We start from the raw sequence: 22,254 nt of genomic DNA on the forward strand, positions 1-22,254 counted from the left end.
ATATATATATATATATATATATATATATATATATATATAGTTAGTTAGTTAGTTTTTGACATGTAAATACACTTTATATGTATCCAGATTGGAATAGTTGGACCCAGAGTGGGACAGCCCAGTGTCAGCCAGCTACAGAACCAGTATCTTTCACATGGTCAGTTCCCTGGTTCAGGAGTTGGAGCAGCTCAGCCTGGGATGGCCTTGCCTGGAGCTCAGGGAGGCATAACACAGGTAAGATGATTTGCATTTCTTTTCTCTGCTTTGTACATCTCATTTAGCTGTGCAACTAATTTGGACAGAAGGAAATATCTGACACTTGGACAGAGACCTCACAGTCTTAAGAAAGACAGCCTGCCATTTTTTACATCCTCTTGTGTGAACTTGATGTATTTGTCCACAGAGTTGATGTGATCAGTGAAATGTTGGACTCCCTGAGATTTAATTTAACCCAGGTGTCATCAACATACCTTAACTAATGACTTGGTGGTGTCCCTGAAAAGGACGTCAAGGCTCTCTTTTCTACCTCCTCCATGTACAGGTTGGCAACAATAGGAGAAACTGGAGACTAGGGATGCACCGATCCATTTTTTTACTTCCGATACCTAAACCTGAATATCGTCCGATACCGATCCAGCTCCGATATCATGATCATTACTGATTTTATATGAAGCTGTAATAATCTCCTCTCAAGTACAATTTGTACAAATATATGCATACATGTCCAAAAAGGCAACTTGAGGTAAGTTTTATTAATGTTGGATAAGTTTTAAAGTTAGAATTAAGTTTTGCTAACACAAAACATGTTTCTTTTTATTCCTAGCTTTAAAGTGGATATTGAAGTGATTAATTTAAGTGATTGTTTAGTTAATATATATATATTTTTTTAAATAAGGGGCAGATATACAATTTTTTTTCTTTTTCTGCACTCTTTTCATTCAATGTTTTCTTTTTGATGATTTTTTCTTAAAATTTTGTTTCATTTAAATGAATGAATAAATGAATTAAATAAAATAAAATGTTAAATGGATTCAAACATCTGCTAAGTTCATGGCATAAACCAACAGACATGTTCCTGTTTTTAGTATTTTACATCACTTTATAATGTAGCTGTTTAGTTTATAATATATATAATTTTCAAATCACATGTTTCTTATGATTGTCTATTGTTGTACTGATAAATATCTCCTGGAGGGTAAACTATCTTGACTGTAAGTATCAAGCTGAGAAATCCTTAGTTTTCTACAACTGATAGTGGTTGGTCATTAATTATGAAGTTTAATAACTTCTCGGTAAACATTTGAGCTCCATGGTTTCAGCGAAGTCTTCTTCTTGTTCAATCTGAAGCAAGCAGCCTGATTTGGGGCAGCCGCTCTCAATCTGTCCCCCCTCTGAGATGGGCAGACTGAGCGGGGCAGATTGGACGCGGCTGTCCGAGGTCGAGTCGCCTATTTCGGTTTGACTAAAGAGTAGTGCTCCGCTGAAGCCACGGAGCTCGAATGTCCATCGTAAAACTAACTTTAACGTGGTTTAATGTGGCGCTATGGCTGCAGACATTGCACAATGCTGTCTTGTTTTGTGCTGTGTAGTGAACTAGGCCTCCGACCAAAACCTGTCTCTGAAGACCTTCATTGGACAGGAACTGTTATTTCATTGATTTGAATCCAGAAATACAAATGAGCTCATCCAGAGACTGTCTAATTGTATCCTGAAGTAATCAATTGAAAGAACACTCTTCTTTTTATATTATCATTACTATTTTACAATATCTTGATAATCAAAAAGTGTGTTTAGTTCATATCATTTCTAATGTTGAAGTGAACCACTCATTTTAAATCAACTGTGAAACAGTATTTATGATTTTTTTTAAACCTCATTTAAATTAGAAATCAAGTTAAATGTCTATTTACAAAGTAATTATGCATTTTGATTTTCTATCTGAATGAGAAGCAGTGATGTCGGTCAAAAGTCAGAGATGGTCAGAAAATAAGTTATTAGAACGGGCTGTATTGTTTTTAAACCTAGCAGACAGTAAAAAGAGAAACACTGGCATCTGCGTTGTCTCACTTCGCCATAACATTTCTCTGTCTGTACTAAACGTTCCTAAACATTCCTGAACTCTCTGTTGACTTTTAATAACCCTCTGACATCACTAGAACCACCCCCTGTTGGTTGTTTCAACCAGTCGGGAAGTATTAAGTTACCGGAAGTGAGAACTCTTTAAAAGTCGACACTTCCTGGAACTATTCAGTCTGCTCCGTCTTCTGGAGTCTTCTCCGTCTTCTCAAGTTCTTCTGAGTTCTTCTGAAGTCTTGGATCTGAGTTGAACTCGGTCTTTGATGGAGTCTTCTCAAGCCTTGTGGAGTCTTCCACTTCTAAGTGGAAACTCTGACGGACTCACAGATGCTTGCTGTGAATCCACCCGGGCGTAATGCCTCCAACTTCGAAGGGAGCTGAGCCTGTTTGTTGAACGGAGTAAATCGACACGACTTCTGACGATGACCAGCCGCTAACGGGAGACGCTGGAAATTAGCGTTGAAATGGATCCGACACCGAAACTGATTTATCTCCTGCAAAGGTAACGAGTCGTGACGCGCTAAGTGTACCGGAGGTTTGAGCTGGTAATTGAAAGAAGCGTGCCAATTCTGGTCAATCCAAACATACACCTCTCTTCACCCATCTCTTCTTTAAACCTCTAAACTCCTTCCTTTAAACTCTTCTATTTTGCCAGTAATCTAGATGCCTTCAGAAATGTCTTGTTGTCTTATTAGTAAAGCGTGCCAAGTTTTATTAATCAGAACCAGATCAGCTAATCAAGTGTACATGTTTTGATGTTAAATTTTGATTCTGTTAAATAAATGACCACATTTAGTCTGATGGGTCAAAGGAAAATTAACGTCTCTTGTCACTGATTAAACAATCCTCACAGTTACCTCGTCACATGGCATTAATTTAACTCGAAAAAGAAAGAACCCGTTATATTTAAATAATTAATTAGTAGTGAAGGTACAGTAAGCTGTCTCCCACTTTCACTACATTTAGTGGGACCGTACGTGTTTTAAATAACACATTTGGTGGGACCGTATGTCCACAGCAAAGTTGTCCTTGACACACTACAGCTGTTTCTAGTGTAAAATACTTCCACACAGCAGACATGTTTCGATCAAAAGTTGGTTAGCAGTTCGCCACAGTGCTGCTAACTCAGCCCTCACGTTGGAGCTGGCTGCAAACTATGAAATGGATTTCTTGAATGTGAGGCGGGTCTTATTACTCTAGGTTCATGAGACACACCGCCGTTCAGGAAATCCATTCCATAGTTTGAAGCCAACATGCATCATGGATTGGAAATATCGGCAGGTGGATCGGAAAAATCCGATACGTAAATTTTGCTGGTATCCGAGGCCGATACCGATACTGGATGGGATCGGCCCCATCCCTACTGGAGACCCCATAGTACACCCATGTTTCTGCCTATAATATTACCCCCCACCCCCCGTGAAGTAGGTTGACTGCAGGCAGTTTCAAGAGTTGACAGTTGTTCTGTGGAAAGAGTTGTTCTGCTCATAGTGGTGTCCTTAGACCACCTTCACTGCCTCATCAATAGGAGGGCTGTGATCAGTCTTACGTCAGGGAAACTAAACGGCCACTGGCCAAAAGAATGACCCAACACAGAAGAGCAACAGGCCAGGACTCTGCGGTCTACACTCATCTCCAGGCCAGAGGTCACTCGTTCAGGGATGAAGATGTTCACATCCTGGATAGAGAGGAACGGTGGTTTGAGAGAGGAGTAAAGGAGGCCATCTTTGTGAAAAGAAACCGTCCATCATTAAACGGGTGGAGGCCTACGTGTTCTACTGTCCACCTCTTACTGCTGTTATTGCTAGTATCACTCAGCCCTCTGTGAATAGCAAGCGGACATCACGGGACTGACTTGTTGATTTCTGTTGATTGTGAGGGTGATAGTCCTCCCTTTGCATGTGAACAACCAATTTTGTCTGCCACCAATAAACTGGTTGAGCCACTATGCCAGAGGTGCCCACACTTTCAGTCTGGAACAGGTCTCTCTTGTAAATGAGTCCTCGTGGCTCATTGAGACTAGCCTGTATAAATAAAGGTTGAATGAATGAATGAATGAACTTACATTTATTTTAACTGTTGTTACATTTGTTATAACTATTGTTACATTTATTATCACTGTTGTTACATTTATTATCACTGTTACATTTATTGTAACTGTTGTTGGAGCAGAAAAACTTTGGACTGCAGCTGTCTGTAGTGTGTATGTGAGACTTCACACTTGAAGCATTTCACCCCTCTGTGGGGGAGGGGGGCCCTGAAAATCTCCACTCTGAGACCTGGATTCAGAAAGCTTCAGTTTCAGACAGAATTAGGATGTTGTCTGTAAATGAATGGCTGAATGTTTCACGTCGTGTAAACAGAGCCTCAGACGGACTTCCCTGTCTGTCAATCAAGAGACAAATTTCATAGATGGATGATCGGCTGACATCTATTTTTTAATGCTATGGGATCTACCCATAATACCTTTGCAATCGATCGGTAGATTGCAATCAATGTATTGGGCACCCCTGCACTATGCCAAGATGCTGCTTATCAGACTAAATGTGTTGCTGCTCACACTCCAGTCTTTTGGATTAAAGGCGCAGCGTTTCAGCAAAGAATTTGTCCAGAAGACCTGTTTCAACTTTGTTAGATTTATCTACCTGGAATATTGATCATGCATCAGGACAACTTCAACTAACAAATTAAGTCCGTTTTTGTTGTTGTATTTTTTTTTTACTTTTGTGTATTTGCCATGTAATGACTGAGAATCCTCACCAGCATGTGCAAGTTTCAAATCTAGAGTTTGTCTTCTTTCACCCAGTGTGTCCCTCAGTCACTGTAAGACATGAGTTTCTCTCATATCTCCTCAAAGTACAGAAAGTGCACAGCCAAGCTTCAACATATGTTGAATTATCAGATATGTTTGACGTCAATTTATTCTCTCCAAACCTGGAAGTTAAGGGTCTTTAACTTGTCATACATAAAAAACACTTAAAACAAAGATTTGCATGCGAGAACATGAAAGTGTTCTGCTGCTCACGGTTCAAGATTTTTTTAAGCTCTGACATATTTTCTCAGTAACTTTTATTATGCCTCAATTACGTGACAGACAAAAGTGTATGGTTACCACGGTGACCATAATGTGCCACCGGCAGCAACTTCAGCATTTCTTTTAAACTTGTTTCTCTTTAGACTTTTCATGCTCTTAAGAAGTAAATATGTAGCTTAATGCCAAATTATGTTGGAGTTTTGAGTAGCAGCTTCAACGTTTCTGTAGAAATGTATTTGTTTGCTCCTGTGCAGCATTTTTTAACACTCATTCTTCTTTTTTGTCTTCAGACACAGATGGGGACTTCTCCTCTCCCAATTGGTAGTCCTTTAGCTCAGCCAGGTTCAAATAGTGGTCCCACTGGGGTCTCCACAGGGGGCCTCTTGGTTCCCCAACGTGTGGGTGGTGGAGGTCTCAACTCATCTGTTGGTGCCCCTGCTTCCTCTGTGACTCCATCTAACCAAAACCAACAAGCCAACTCCATTCCCAATTTGGGACCCATGCGGGGTTCATGCAGCTCACCCTCCCCAGCACACAGCCGATCCCCCACTCCACATCAAACGCCTCCAAGACTACCCAGGTCTCAAACGCCACAACCACATACCCCTAGTGCACCACAATTGGCCCAACCCTTATCGCTTCAGCAGAACCAGCTTAGCCAGAGCCCCGGCTCTAACAAGCCCTTCCAGCAGCAACACATTGGTCCCACTGCTCCCACCACTCCATCTCACCCTGGACTGACCTCCAGCTCAACTCCATATTGTGGGCAGATGCCACGCACTCCGGTTAGTGCTTTATAATTCAGACAATTGGCTTGAAAAGCCTAACAAGTTTTGTTTTACAGTTGAAGAAGTTTGACTGTTTTTGTAGGTTTCCTTTAATGCTTTGCTCTGTTACATGAAACACTTCTGTGCACCTGAGTCCATTTTAAATTTGTTTTCTAGTTGTCCCAGAAGGGCTCATTCCCAGCAGACAGTCAGGCCCCGACTCCAGCCTCCGTCAACAGTCTGGACACTTTGTCTCAGCAGCCACAGTCAAACAACTCAGCTGCTAACCAGGAGCCTAAAGTGGAAGTCAAGCACCAGGATGAGGAGGAGGAGGTTGATGCTGGCAGCTGCTCCAAAGGAGGGAAGCTCAGCAACCACAAAACGGAGGAGAAGCCTATGAAATTAGAATTGAAGAAGGAAAAGTGCTTTGAAGAAGGAGGTAAAGGAGTTCCTATGGATACTTCAACACCTACTTCAACATCAGAATTAAAAACTGAGGACAGGAAACCAGAAGTGAAAAAAGAGGTGAAAGAGGAAGAGGAGAGTTCGGAGGGAGCTGTTCCACAGGCTTCTGCAAAAAAGAAAAGTAAGACCAAATTTAATTTGTCTTTTTTATATATATACAAACCGGATTCCAAAAATGTTGGGACACTAAACAAATTGTGAATAAAAACTGAGTGCAATGATGTGGAGGTGCCAACATCTAATATTTTATTCAGAATAGAACACAAATCACAGATCAAAAGTTTAAACTGAGAGAATGTATCATTTTAAGGGAAAAATCTGTTGTTTCCAAATTTCATGGCGTCAACAAATCCCAAAAAAGTTGGGACAAGTCCATTTTTACCACTGTGTGGCATCCCCCCTTTTTCTTACAACACTTAACAGACGTCTGGGGACAGAGGAGACCAGTTTCTCAAGTTTAGAAATAGGAATGCTCTCCCATACATGTCTAATACAGGCCTCTTAACTGTTCAATCGTCTTGGGCCTTCTTTGTCGCACCTTCCTCTTTATGATGTGCCAAATGTTCTCTATAGGTAAAAGATCTGAACTGCAGGCTGGCCATTTCAGTACCCGGATCCTTCTCCTACTTAGCCATGATGTTGTGATTGCTGCAGAATGTGGTCTGGCATTATCATGTTGAAAAATGCAGGGTCTTCCCTGAAAGAGATGACGTCTAGATGGGAGCATATGTTGTTCTAGAACCTGAACATAGTTCTCTGCATTAATGGTGCCTTTCCAGACATGCAAGCTGCCCATGCCACAAGCGCTCATGCAACCCCATACCATCAGTGATGCAGGCTTCTGAACGGAACGTTGATAACAACTTGGGCTATCCTTGTCCTCTCTGGTCCAGATGACATGGCGTCCCAGTGTTCCATAAAGAACTTCAAATCATGACTCATCTGATCACAGAACAGTCTTCCATTTTGCCACACTCCATTTTAAATGACCCCTGGCCCAGTTCAAACGTCTGAGCTTGCTTAGAAATGGCTTCCTCTTTGCACTGTAGAGTTTCAGCTGGCAACGGTGGATGGCAAGGTGGATTGTGTTCACTGACAATGCTTTCTGGAAGTATTCCTGAGCCCATTCTGTTATTACCTTGACAGTGGCATTCCTGTTTGAGGTGCAGTGACGTTTAAGGGCCCGGAGATCACGAGCATCCTGTAGAGTTTTACGGCCTTGACCCTTACGCACAGCGATTGTTCCAGATTCTCTGAATCTTTTGATGATGTTATGCACGGTTGATGATGATAACTTAAAAGTCTTTGCTATTTTACGTTGGGTAACACCATTCTGGTATTGCTGCACTATCTTTCTGCGCAACAATGGTGGAGTTGGTGATCTTCTTACCATCTTGGCTTCTGAGAAACACTGACACTCTGAGAAGCTCTTTTTATACCCAATCATGTTGTCAATTGACCTAATTAGTGTTAATTTGTCTTCCAGCTGTTCGTTATTTGCTCAATTTCCTTTTTCCAGCCACTTATTGCTACTTGTCCCAACTTTTTTGGGATTTGTTGACACTGAAATTTTGAATCAACATTTTTTTCCTTTAAAATGTTACATTTACTCAGATTAAACTTTTGATCTGTCATCTATGTTATATTACGAATAAAATATTGACATTTGCCATCTCCACATCATTGCATTCAGTTTTTATTCACAATTTGTTTAGTGTCCCAACATTTTGGAATCCGGTTTGTGTATATATAATTTACCTCGTTGTTATGAGTGCTGTTCGTCTCATCCTCTCAAAATCTCGACTTTTTCAACAGTCTTCAAGCCGGAGGAGCTGCGTCAGTCTCTCATGCCAACACTAGAGTCTCTCTACAGACAAGACCCAGAGTCTCTACCCTTCAGGATGCCTGTTGACCCACAGCTGCTCTGCATTCCTGTATGTAGACCTGCTGAAGTCATGCATTTAATCTTGACATCAGCTTTAAGGTAATATCTCTCTGGGCTGCAGCTGCTGGAGACTAGTTGAGGACACAAAATAGTTTTTAAAAAAAACAGTCGTAATGAGTTCTGAGTGTTTATGACCATTGAGCTGTATGGTCATGTTTTATATGGTCAGTTTTTGAAAATCATGGCCTTTTTATGTGTTCACAGCATGTAAAACTGTATTTTATGTATTGGTGCCCAGCTTTACCCACATTGTTCCCACAATGGTTCATTTTCTATCCATCTTGGCAACTAACTTTTTTCTGATGTGGTTTTAGAAATTAAAGTCCAACACCCACCATTACAGTCAAGTCACATTTATTTATATAGCACATTTAAAACAGTAACTGTTATCAAAGTGCTTACCAAAAAAGATCACAGCATCAAATATTAATACCATATTACAGCAACATGAATAAAAGCATAAACACATTAAATATAAAGAGAAACAATGAAATACTAAATCAAATCACCCAGCGTTAAATGTCAGGGAGTAAAAGCAAAATGGATGAACACAATCATCAACAACGAAATACCAAATGAGATCAAACTGTGTTAAATGCCAATGAGTACAGATGTGTTTTGAGGAGAGATTTAAAAATAGAGACTGAGGTGGCCTGTCGAATGTTGATGGGCAGGTTATTCCAGAGTTTAGGATCCATGACTGAAAACGCCCCATCTCCTCTGAGCTTCAGCCTGGTTTTAGGTACGGCCAAAAGCAGCTGGTCTGATGATCTCAAGGCCCGAGAAGGAGTATAAGGATGAAGGAGGTCGGAGAGGTATGAGGGTGCAAGGCCATTAACACACTTAAATGTCAGCAGAAGAATCTTAAAATCAACTCTGACACGCACAGAAAGCCAGTGAAGAGAGGACAGAACTGGAGTAATGTGCTCAAACCTGCGAGTTCCTGTTGGTAGCCGAGCTGCAGCATTTTGGACAAGCTGGAGACGTGAGAGAGAGACCTGACTGACCCCAGCATAAAGCGAGTTACAGTAGTCCAGCCGGGTTGTAATAAATGCATGGACTAATTTTTCAAGGTCGGATCTGGACAGGACGGACTTAAGCTTTGCTATCTGCCTTAGCTGAAAGAAGCTTTTTTGTAGAACAGAATTTATCTGCTTATTAAACTTAAAGTCCATGTCTAAAACTATCCCGAGATTGGTAACAGACTGTTTTAGATATGGCTGAAGGGAGTCCAGGTTTGCAGGATCAGTGACAGTGGCAGAGCTAGGGTTAAACACAATGACCTCAGTCTTCTGATCATTAAAACTCAAAAAGTTCGCAGCCATCCAAGTCTTGATGTCAAGACATTTTAACAAAGGGCAAATGGAGGAGGAACTGTTAGGTGTTAACGGCAGATAAATCTGAGAGTCATCAGCATAATAATGAAAGGAAAGACCATGTTTCCTCAGGATAGACCCTAAGGGGAGGAGATACAAAGAAAACAGAAGGGGTCCAAGAATGGAGCCTGAAAGAGGCACTGAAGTAGATAGTGTTAGCAAAATTAACACAGAAACTCCTGTCGCTCATGTATGAATGGAACCATTTTTAACGCTGCACCAGTAATCCCAACCCAGTGTTCTAGCCGGGATAAAAGGATACTGTGGTCCACATTATCAAATGCAGCGGTAAGGTCAAGGAGTACCAGGACTACAGACTGACCAGAGTCATTTGCCAGAAGAATGTCGTTGCAGACCCTAACTAAGGCTGTTTCAGTGCTGTGTAATTTCTTAAAGCCAGACTGAAAGATCTCAAGAATAGAATTTCCACTCAAAAACTTGTTTAATTGAGTGAAAACTATTTTCTCCAGGATCTTAGAAAGAAAGGGAAGTTTGGAGATGGGTCTGAAGTTTGAGCAGGTTGAAGGGTCAAGTCCGGGTTTTTTTTATTAAAGGAGTTACCACTGCATGTTTTAAAGCATCAGGAACTACACCTGTAGCCATACTGCTGTTTATAATGTCACGAACAGAGGGTCCAATGCAGGGTACGACTTGTTTAAAAAACGATGCAGGGATGGGGTCAGCAGGGGAACCTGAGGGTTTCATATGACCAATGATGTCATTTAGAAATGAGAGGGAAATGGGTTCAAACTGGTTAAAGACCGATGTGGAGGGGACAAAGGCAGAGGGGTCAGCTGTGGTGTGAGGAATCAGTGACCTGATCGACTCAACTTTTTTAACAAAGAAACAGGCAAAGTCATTGCACGTAACTGCAGAGACCTCCCTGTTGGCAGACTGAGGCACGGTTAAAATGTAGTTAATGGTATTGAAAAGAACGTGGGGATTGTGGCTGTTTGAGGTGATAATTTGGGAGAAATATATATATATATTTTTTTTTTTTTTCTGATTTATTAGTGGCCTGGTACTCTTTGTAACATGATTTTAGCATGATAAAAGAAAAGTGAAGTTTGTCCTTCTTCCATTTACGTTCGGCTTTCCTGCATTGACGTTTGGCTGCGCATGTGATCTCATTAATCCAAGGGTGTGGAGTGCGCTTTGAATGCCTAATTTTTAATGGTGCAACTAGGTCAACTACCTTAGCACAGATCTCTTGATGTACAGTGACAGGCTCATGGGTGTTCATGGAAGAGGATTCACAGACTGAGAGAGAGTTTTTAGTAAAAGCAGATGAAAAGAGTGCAGCAGTGGAAGGGTTAAATATTCGATGAGGCCTTGCTGGAGGGGGAGGGGGTTTGGACTCGTTGACAAAAGAAGTGTTGAAAGAAATGGATTTGTGGTCGGAGAAAACTGCATCCCCAATTTCTAACTCAGAAACAGATAAACCAAAGGTTAATACTAAATCCAGTGTGTGGCCATGCTGGTGAGTTGGTCCTGCAACATTCTGTACAAAGTTCAGAGACTGGATCAGATCTAGAAAGTCCTGAGTCAGCTGCTTTTCAGGGCAACAGACATGTATATTGAAATCTCCCATAATCAAAACCCGATCTTATCCGAGCAGAATCCAAGTTAAAAAGTCAGAGTTCAGCCATGAAGTCCTTATTATATTTGGGTGGCCTGTATAACACAGCAGAAAAAACAGGATTTGAACGTCCCACCTCAAAACACAGCAGTTCGAAGCTCAAAAAATTAGCTGGTATCTGTACCAGTTTGAAGTTCCATCGTTTTTTGAAAATAGTTTATAATCCACCACCTTTGCCTGATGTTCTTGGAGCATTAAAATAAGAACAGTCCAGTGGTAGAATTTCCGACAGGGCCATGAACTCACTACTGGAGAGCCACGTCTCAGTCATGCAGAAGAAGTCCAGACCGGTGGAGGAGAAAAAGTCCTTCAAGATGAACGTTTTATTAGCCAGAGATCTGGCATTTATCAGGGCAATCCTTGTAGGAATCACAGCAGGAGAAGTTGTCCATGAAGTTAAAACCAGCGGTCTCAGATTTGTGGAGTTCGACCCGCGACTCCCAACGATGGAAGCCAAGCCGCAGCGAACAGGTTTGCTGTGGAAGCACGACCTGATCCGTGGGACCGGGAGGGACTCAGGTGGACCGGCGCAGCACCAGGACAGGTGATTTAAGATGTGGTCCTCGGTTGAAGAGGAAACCGCAGCAGCAGCCCGGCAGGCTTTGATCCTCACAAGACGGCCGGCCCGTTTTCCACGGCGCCTGGAGCGAGGTCTTCGAGCAGGCAGGATACCACGGCGGAGGTAAACAGGAACGTCTTCAAGCAGAGGTGGGGGTCCAAGAGGGGGTCCAGAGTTAGAGTTACGATCATTATGATCAAACAAAGCGAGACTGGTGGCAGATAGTCGTAGATTTAGGAGTTGATGACGTTAATAAACCAGCAGTGAGTCGATGTTGTAGGTGAAAAATGACAAAAACAGAAAAAACACAATCACTGCAGACAGAGGTGGAGGGCAGGCCATGCACAGCGGCTCCATCTTCCCGGAAGTCATGTCAGTCCCAAGTGCTTAAGATATAATGATGATAGTAGAATATACTGGTTATATTTCTTTGCATTCTGGCCACACAAGGGTAAAAAAACACTTAAACCAGTCAAGGAAACACCTGAGCATATAACCAATGATTACCAAAGGCTGCTGATGACACGCTAAGGACCAGGCACAGGCAGGCGTGTGACACTGCATGCGTTCTTCCTGTTTCCTCTTCTAAAACATATAATGGCTATCTCACTTCCTCGTCGAAGTCCTCACACAGGCCAAGTCTGTTTTTCTTTTTCATCTCCGCCTTTTCTCTTTGAGAAGGTTCTGATTCTGTGGTTTTGTCCATTTCTTGGTCTAAGCCTCCATCTCAACAGAAGCTGCGGCTCCATGTTCACAAATTACCTCATTTTGACACAAACACACTGAAACTGACTAAACACACCACACTACACCCTAACAAAAAATCTAAACGCTAAATATAATATAGAATTACCATATATAACATTGGGCCTCAGAAAGGAGGTGATGGGTGGTTGTTTATTTGTTGAGGTGGGGATGAGAATGGATGGGTGTGTTTTGACCTTGTGAAATAGAAATCTGTTTGTCTCACATAATCGAACCCCCAGACGTGATGTCACATCCCAAATATGCTATGAAAGGGGCTGTTTCCACTGTGACTGAAACCAGTTGAAATCGTCACAAAAAGTATGTTTTTAAAACCACTTTACTTTTCAACGATTGCCACAGAACATAGGTTTTGTCTCCAACATGTTTTGCTTAATATATAATGTGAATAAAATTATCAGAGGTAGAGCACAGGTTGAACCACTGGGAGTTAGAAGTTAGAGAGACCAGACTGAGATGGTTTGGACATGTCCAGAGGAGGGACAGTGGTTTGGACATGGCCAGAGGAGGGACAGTGGGTATAATAGTAGAAGGATGTTAGAAATGCAGCTGCCAGGAAAAAGACAGAGGAGATATATGGATGCAGTTAGAGAGGACATGGAGGTAGTTGGAGTGAGGACAGAAGATGCAAGGGACAGAGTGAGATGGAGGAGGATGACTCACTGTGGAGACCCCTGAAGAGGGAAAAACCAGAGGAAGAAGTAATGTGAAATTGTGGGTGTTGGATTTAAAGAATGTTCGATTCAGACCCGTTTTATTTTTTCTTGTTTATTATTACTAATCAGCCTGATTAGATAGACCTGGACATGTTTTCTGTCAAAGGGGAAGATCTGCATTTATCACAGTACAGAACAAGAGCTCTTGACAGGTTGGATACACAAAAAAATCCAGCTGGGTTGAAAACTTTGACTATTTTAAGAGCAAATGGCACACTTTTTTTTAGGAGTGCACCGATAAATTGGCCACGATTTCCTTAATTTTGGAAAATCGGAAATCGGACGATATTGCGCATGAGAAACCGATTTTACCGATGTTTTTGTTTGTTTGTTTTAACAACAATTGTCTGAACTTCATTTATATTTCAGAGCACCACCTCATGGCCAGTTAAAACAAGTTTGTATTGTTTCTAGGATATTGTTCAAGGGTATGTTTTTCAATAAAATAAGATTGGAAAATTGAAGGTGCATTGGGACCTTATAACACCTGACAGTGTCGCTTGTAAAACAAAATCGGAATCGGCTGGTCGGACTTTTTAGAAATAGGTGATCGACCTGGAAACTGCAATTGGTGCACCCCTACTTTTTTTTAACATGTTTAAAATTCAAGCGACAGGACTGTGAGTCGCCTTGATGACTTGTGTGAACAAACTAAGAAACATTTTAAATGAATGCTGTTCTCCAGCTAATCCCAGCCCGGTGAGATACCACCTCTAGCATCTTTCCTGTGATCTTTACAAACATGCTGTTTTGATTTTGTCCAGCTTCTGTGTAACTATTTTAACTTGAACATTTTAACAGGACTACTTTGACATCGTGAAGAACCCAATGGACTTATCAACAATCAAACGAAAGCTGGATACAGGTTAGTGTTTCCCATTGGCATCAGATACATTTGTAATGCAAGGGGGACATCATAGTGGGGGTTGGGGGGAGGGGTTCCTTCCCCAGAACTTTTTGAATAAAGTAGATCCCATTTCCTGCATTCTGGTGCACTGTAATGGGTTGCTAAACGTCTGTTTACCTACATACAGTGCCTTGTGAAAGTATTCAGACCCTTGAACTTTTCAACCTTTTGTCACATTTCAGGCTTCAAACATAAAGATATAAAATTTTAATTTTTTTGTGAAGAATCAACAACAAGTGGGACACAATCTTGAAGTGGAATGAAATTTATTGGATGTGTCAAACTGTTTTAACAAATAAAAAACTGAAAAGTGGGGCGTGCAATATTATTCGGTCCCCTTGCGTTAATACTTTGTAGTGCCGCCTTTTGCTGCAATTACAGCTGCAAGTCTCTTGGGGTATGTCTCTATCAGTTTTGCACATGGAGAGACTGAAATTCTTGCCCATTCTTCCTTGCAAAACAGCTCGAGCTCAGTGAGGTTGGATGGAGAGCATTTGTGAACAGCAGTCTTCAGCTCTTTCCACAGATTCTCGATTGGATTCAGGTCTGGACTTTGACTTGGCCATTCCAACACCTGGATACCTTTATTTGTGAACCATTCCATTGTAGATTTGGCTTTATGTTTTGGATTATTGTCTTGTTGGACGATAAATCTCCGTCCCAGTCTCAGGTCTCTTGCAGACTCAAACAGGTTATTTTCCAGAATGGTCCTGTATTTGGCCCCATCCATCTTCCCATCAATTCTGACCATCTTCCCTGTCGCTGCTGACAAAAAGCAGGCCCAAACCATGATGCTGCCACCACCATGTTTGACAGTGGGGATGGTGTGTTCACTTTTTATGGATATCTTTGAGAAATGGCTTTCTTCTTGCCACTCTTCCATAAAGGCCAGATTTGTGCAGTGTACGACTGGTTGTTGTCCTATGGACAGACACTCCCACCTCAGCTGTAGATCTCTGCAGTTCATCCAGAGTGATCATGGGCCTCTTGGCTGCATCTCTGATCAGTCTTCTCCTTGTTCGAGATGAAAGTTTAGAGGGCCGGCCAGGTCTTGGTAGATTTGTAGTGGTCTGATACTCTTTCCATTTCAATATGATTGCTTGCACAGTGCTCCTTGGGATGTTTAAAGCTTGGGAAATCTTTTTGTATCCAAATCCGGCTTTAAACTTCTCCACAACAGTTTCTCTGACCTGCCTGGTGTGTTCCTTGGTCTTCATGATGCTCTCTGTGCTTTGAACAGAACCCTGAGACTATCACAGAGCAGGTGCATTTATACAGAGACTTGATTACACACAGGTGGATTCTATTTATTATCATCAGTCATTTGGGACAACATTGGATCATTCATAGATCCTCACTGAACTTCTGGAGTGAGTTTGCTGCACTGAAAGTAAAGGGGCTGAATAATATTGCACTCCCCACTTTTCAGTTTTTTATTTGTTAAAAAAGTTTGACACATCCAATAAATTTCATTCCACTTCACAATTGGGGCCGAGATGGTGTAGAGGCAGGGCAGCCGGCTTGGGACCCGAGAGTCCCAGGTTCGATCCCCAGTCACTGCACATCACGTGGCGTCTCTGGGCAGCACGTCTAATCCCCAAAATGTCCCCCGGGCGCTTTCAATAGCTGCCCACTGCACCACCTGGTGGTGGATGGGTTAAATGCAGAGACTAATTTCGCCATTGTATGGAAACATACAGTGCTGACATTGTGATGACATTATTATTATTATTATTATAATTGTGTCCCACTTGTTGTTGATTATTCACAAAAAATTAAAATTTTATATCTTTATGTTTGAAGCCTGAAATGTGGCAAAAGGTTGAAAAATTCAAGGGGGCCGAATACTTTCGCAAGGCACTGTATGTAAACACTTGATTCAATAACTATTTTAGAGTGCAACAAGAAGTAGCCTGACCAACAGCTCTCCTTGTGTGAATAGAGCACGCTCCGCTTCTCTCTCACATCCTAAACCTCCGCCCGTTCTAAAACTGCCGGAAGTAATGTAGCGCTAAGCTAGCAGCACGCAATACAGCCGTACTAGCTAAGCTACTGCAGACATCGTCACAGACATATGGACGTAGCGCTCCATGTAGACATGCATCGGTGGTGCTCCACAACTGCACTGCTGGCACTAATGTGGCGTGGTGCTAGCGTGCAACACAGAGGTGTCTCTCCCTGTGAGCATCCTGCCAAAGCAAATGACCTCGGGGAAACACTGCATGCAGTGCGATGAGTTGTTTTAGGTAACCAGGAAAACCTGGAGTGGACTTTTACTGGTTTTATGGTAAATATGTGTGGGTGTTTGGGGGTGGGGGGGGTGGGGTGGGGGTCCGAATGAATTTTTTTTATGTGTGGGTGGGTGGGGGACACGTCCCCTTCACAAATTGTTGCAATGCCTTAGGTGTTTCCTGCTGTATGGATGAATCATGGAACACGTTCAACCTTTTCATTAAATAAATACATTTTGAAAAGCTTTAAGGAGATGTTTAAATCTAATATCAGTCTTTTTTTTTTACTGTTCAAAACTGCAAATTTAAAAATTGTCTTTGAATAAAATCAACAACAACAGTCTGGATTAATTTTTCTACAAATGTTTGGGTTGATTGCAGGTCAGTACCAAGACCCATGGCAGTATGTTGATGACATCTGGCTGATGTTCAACAATGCTTGGCTGTACAATCGTAAAACATCACGCGTCTACAAGTTCTGCTCCAAACTTGCTGAAGTGTTTGAGCAGGAGATTGACCCTGTGATGCAGAGCCTTGGCTACTGTTGTGGGAGAAAGGTGAGACAAACTAGATGCACTAATTGGTAGGATGGTCTAAATATGAGAGAAGACAAGTGTGTTTTTGTTGTTTGATTCTTCAGCTGCAGTCTTGAAAAGTTCAGTTAGATTGTAGTATTATTTTTTTTTTGTGTGTGGATAAATGTGTGGGGGGGGGGGACCGTAGAAAAAATTGTTTCAAGACTTTTTTACCTATTGAATTTTCTAAAAACTACAATGGGAAAAAATGTTTTAAAAGTTGCTGAAATGATTGAGTTTTTCACTTTGAATATAAAAATGAATGTAGCCACCACAGTGTCTTGTCTCTTCCCTTTTTTTCATTCAACCTTTATTTATACAGGTTAGTCTCATTGATCCTTGAGGACTCATTTACAAGAGAGACCTGTTTTAAACAAAATGATGACAACAGTAGACAATAATAAAAGATTCTAATGAAACTCGGAAAGTAATCATTACATGTACATACATCCACAGCGGATTAACTTTTGGAGTCAGCCCACGTCAAGATGACTACCACAGACAACACATACTCTAACTCAGTTGTACAGATATTGAACTAAAGTTTGAAGTGAAAGTAGCCGAGTCATCCTCAACAGAGATCGCTCAAAATGTTATTTTCAAGGTTTGACCAAAATGGCTGCAGCTCCATCGTTTCTTATCATAAGATGATCTTGGTCTAGAACTCTGAGCCTTAAACTAATTCTTTATTAGTACATTACTTGATCATCAGAAATCTGTGTCACTAAGCTTTTCCCTTCTCTTCTGTCCACCAGTTGGAGTTCTCTCCTCAGACTCTGTGCTGCTATGGAAAGCAACTGTGCACTATTCCCAGAGATGCCGTGTACTTCAGTTACCAGAACAGGTATATATGCAGTATTTGGGCAAACCAGGTAAACTAAGAGGAAGACGATTCAAAGATTGAGAATAAAATAAAGATGTTTGGTCAGACAATCTATGTACACAGGAACTCTAAAGTAGTTTTACCAGCAGTTTTGTTTACCTGCTCCATTTCTGGTAGTCTTGGGTCACCTGACCACAGAAATGCAATTTTATGAACAGTTTGAATTTAATACAGCAGAAGGCTTCTCCACCTGAATGTCTACAGCAAGTTTATTTATTTTTAAAAAATCAACTACATTGTATCTTACAACCCTAAAATATTCCCGAGATTAGTCAGATGAAAATAACCTAACAAAAACTTGGTTGATCTTGCAGTGTGTGTGGCATAAGTCACTAAACACATCCTTCTTATTCATCCATCCATCCATCCATTTTCTTTACCCGCTTATTCCATTTTTGGGTCACGGGGGTCGCTGGTGCCCATGTCCAGCAATCACTGTGCGAGGGGCGGGGTACACCCTGGACGGGTCGCAAGTCCATCACAGGGCCACATAGAGACAAACGAGACAAACAACCATTCACTCTCTCACTCACACCTAGGGACAATTTAGAGTTACCAATCAGCCTAACATGCATGTTTTTGGTCTGTGGGAGGAAACCGGAGTACCCGGAGAAAACCCACGCATGCACGGAGAGAACATGCAAACTCCACCCAGAAAGGCCCCTGGACCGGGGTTTGAACCAGGGACCTGCTCGCTGAGAGGCAGCAGCTCTACCAGTTGCGCCACCGTGCTGCCCATCCTTCTTATTTCAACCCCTTAATAAGCCCTTAATCTGCAGTCGGGCTGTGGAGAAGGCAGGTCCAGGAGAGAAGCCTCTCTTCAGCTCCTCTCAAGTCATTTCTAGCCGAAGAGGATTTATGATTCCTCCATTGGTTTCTGGGTCTCCAACCCCAGAGGGAGGTAAAACCTCTCCAAGGAGAGGCATCCTAATCCAATGCTCAAACTACCTCAGCTAAACTCTTTGATGCTGAGGAGCAGTGGCTATAATATGAGCCCCCCCGTGTTGACTGGGCTTTCCATCTCAGTTCTAGGTGTGTGTCAGTGTTCACATCTGTAAATCTGTATCTCTCAGCCTTTACCAGGGTCAGTGTTTACAGTAAAGGTTGTAGTGATGTAGGGACAGCTTTCGCTGTAACATACTACTAATTAATTATCCTTAAAGCTAGTTCAAGCACAAAGAATATTAATTGTTCAATTACAACGGATTCTTTCTTTTTCGAGTTAAATTTCTGCCATGCGACCAAGATAACTTGTGGAGTTTTAATCAGTGACATGAGGCGTAATTTTTCTTTGACCCATCAGAATAAATGCGGTCATTTATTTAAGAGAATCAAAATTTAACATCAAACATGTACACATTGATTTGCTGATCTGTTTCTGATTAATAAACTTGGCACGATTTACTAAACAAGACAATAGAAGATTACTGATTGAGACTGATTCATCTCTGTAGGCATCTAGCTTGATTTACTGGTGAATAGAAGTTTAAAGAGAAGGAGAATAGAAGTTTAAAGATTTAAAGAAGAGGTTTAGATGGATGAAAGTTATGTGTTGAACCAGAAAATGGCACCCTTCCTCCGAATCCAGCTCAGCCCTCCGGTACACTTCAGGGCGTGCAACGACTTTGTTACCTTAGCAGAGGATACATCAACTCCGGAACAGATGTCCATTGGCACGCTCCCTTTTCAGTGTCTCCGGTCAGAGTGGCTAGGGTCGTCAGAAGTCGTGATGAAGTACTCATTTCAACAGAATAAGCTTCCTTAGAAGTTGAGCATTTAATACTCGCGTTGAGTCACAGCCGAGGCAGGCTGTGACTACGCTGGAATGGACGGACCCTTGGCACATGGTCAAATCCATCAGCTATTTTGTTCAGCTGTAAGACTCCATCAGACTGAGTCTCATCTTCGACTGAAAGTTTCAGGAAGACTGGAAAGGCTCGGAAGACTTGGAAGACTGAATAGTTCCAAGAAGTGTTGACTTTTAAAGGGTATCCACTTCTTGTCACTTGGTACTTCCTGATTGGTTGAAAAAACCAGCAGGGGTGTAGTTTTAGTGATGTCAGAGGGTTATTAGAAGTCAGGAGACAGCAGAAATGTTTTAAGAATGGTTAGTACAGACAGAAATATTTGAAAGAAATGAGAGAATGCAGGTGCCAGCCAGTTCTTATTTACTGTCTGAGAGTTTTAAAAACAAGGCACTTCGTTCTCATAACTTGTCTCTGACTTTCGACCGACATCAGGTCCACTCCTCACACAGACATAAGAGTGAATGCAGACTTACTTCGTAAATAGACATTTAACTGTATGATCCAAGTCTAATGAGGTTTAAAAATCATTAATACTGTTTCACAGTTGATTTAAATGAGTGGTTTACTTCAACATTTAGAAATGGTATGAACTAAACACACTTTTGATTATCAAGATATTGTAAAATAGTTAATGATAATATAAAAAAGAAGTGTTCTTTCAATTGATTAATTCAGGATACAATTAAATAGTCTCTTGATGAGATAATTTGTATTTCTGGATTCAAATCAATGAAATAACAGTTCCTGTCCACTGAAGGTCCTCAGAGACAGATTGATGTCGGAGGCCTAGTTCACTACAGTCCCCACTTTGGAAATCATCGCCTGTCCATGGGGATGAATTCCAACATGAACTTACGCCTCCGAATGTCCTTGATCTTGATGTAATCCAGCAAGAGGAAAACAAAAGTCAAAGAAAGTAATCCCACAATGGTTTTGGTAATTCCATAATGTTGTTGGTAATTCCATTGCAGCAACGCTTTAACCCCTTGGAAACAAAAGCCCCTTATCCACAGGGCCTTTTGGTGCTCCTATGTAACTAGTTCGGGCCGATTGCATGGTTTATCCACAATGATTCAGCAGTGGAACCCACCCCATTTTTGGGACCTACTTCTCTAATGCCCCTTTTCCATTAGTACCGGTACGGGCCGACTCGACCCTACTTGGCCCGGTTCTGAGGCTTTTCCATTAGTACCGGTACTTAGCACCTGTTACTATTTTCAGTACCCTTGGCTCTGTGGTTCTAACCGGTACGAAGAGGTACAAAAACGTGACGTCAGTACACTGTAGGTCACTGATTGGTCAGGGGCGGAGTCGGGGGCGGGGTCACTGGATCCTTCAGAAACGTTTCAAAACAATAATCCGCCATTTGCAATTTCTCGGACTGGAGCCGCGGCTGGACTTATTTTAAAGATTTTAAAAACAATACTGACAACATCTTGGTCTAATGCTGATGTGCTGGCATTTTTTGTGCTTGGTGGCCGACAACATAATTCAGAGCAAGCTGGATGGAGCTCTGCTGGTGTACCCGATCCTCCCTCCGGAGCCTCGGAGCACCAGGCCGGGCAGGGCGTCATCTCCCCGGCTCCAAGTTCAGCTGGTCACCGCGGAAGATCCTTCAATGTGCCGACTGGGAGGCTCGGGTTCCGGATACCAGCCTTGTGTGCTCAGAGCTCCGCAGGTCACTGCGAATCTGGAGATGGGGACTCACAGATGGACGTTGCCAGACCCCGGCCGCGCGTAATCATGAAGGCTGAATCCCGATCCCACCCGGCAGTCAGGCGGGCTGGACAGTCTGGGACGGACGCTGGAAGCGATTTTTAAATAAAATAATATTTTGTTTTCATACAAAAAATGTTTTTAAAAACTGCTGAAGCGATTTAAAAATGATTATCATTTTTTTACACGTAAAATGTTTTTTAAAAATCGCTTCCACCGTTCGTCGCAGACCTGTCTCTGCCCGCCTGTCTGCGCGGGTCAGACCTTCATGATTACGCGCGGCTGGAGTCTTGGAACAGCCTCTGTGAGTCACCAGCTGAGCTGGAGCTGGGAGGATGAGCCTCCCAGCCTCCTCCTCTCCGGAGGAGAGGATCGTGTGACTGCAGGCAGTGTCATGCGAGACCAGCAGAGCGTTGAAGATTAAAAAAAAAAAAAGAAAAACGGTGCCAGCTTCATCATGAAATCCTGTTTTCACTTTAATGACTGTTAACTCAGCTGAAAATCATAAAAAGAAACAAAACTATTGGATCTCAGGAATATTTCCCTCAAACATGTTTAAAGAAGAGTCGACCTTCAGTTCAACTTTATTTTAACCCATAAATGTACAAATCACAAAACAAGAACTTTAAAGCAAAGCTAAAAATAAAATGTATATATGTGAACAAGAAAGAAAACCACACATCTAAAATGAACATTAAAAGTAGACAATGAGTGCAAATACATCAAATGATGATGAAAACCTATAAAAATTTAAATGTAATGTTTTTGTAGAATCTGGTTCATCAGAGTTTT

At 41.9% G+C, this 22,254-nt stretch overlaps 1 protein-coding gene across 1 annotated transcript in view; it reads left to right on the forward strand.

Moving 5' to 3' along the window:
• The window catches only part of LOC119423384 (histone acetyltransferase p300), a 212,564-nt gene that overhangs the window by 157,014 nt on the left and 33,296 nt on the right, over positions 1 to 22,254 (forward strand). Inside the window, exons 13-19 of the mRNA XM_037690769.1 lie at positions 88 to 234; positions 5,401 to 5,895; positions 6,055 to 6,463; positions 8,158 to 8,276; positions 14,144 to 14,207; positions 16,862 to 17,037; positions 17,811 to 17,899. Of these exons, the coding sequence (XP_037546697.1) occupies positions 88 to 234; positions 5,401 to 5,895; positions 6,055 to 6,463; positions 8,158 to 8,276; positions 14,144 to 14,207; positions 16,862 to 17,037; positions 17,811 to 17,899 (1,499 nt within the window). The remainder of the gene's footprint in view (positions 1 to 87; positions 235 to 5,400; positions 5,896 to 6,054; positions 6,464 to 8,157; positions 8,277 to 14,143; positions 14,208 to 16,861; positions 17,038 to 17,810; positions 17,900 to 22,254) is intronic.

The sequence above is a fragment of the Nematolebias whitei genome, chromosome 17, assembly GCF_014905685.2.
Source record: "Nematolebias whitei isolate Nwh7 chromosome 17, NemWhi1, whole genome shotgun sequence".
Classification (NCBI taxonomy): domain Eukaryota; kingdom Metazoa; phylum Chordata; class Actinopteri; order Cyprinodontiformes; family Rivulidae; genus Nematolebias; species Nematolebias whitei.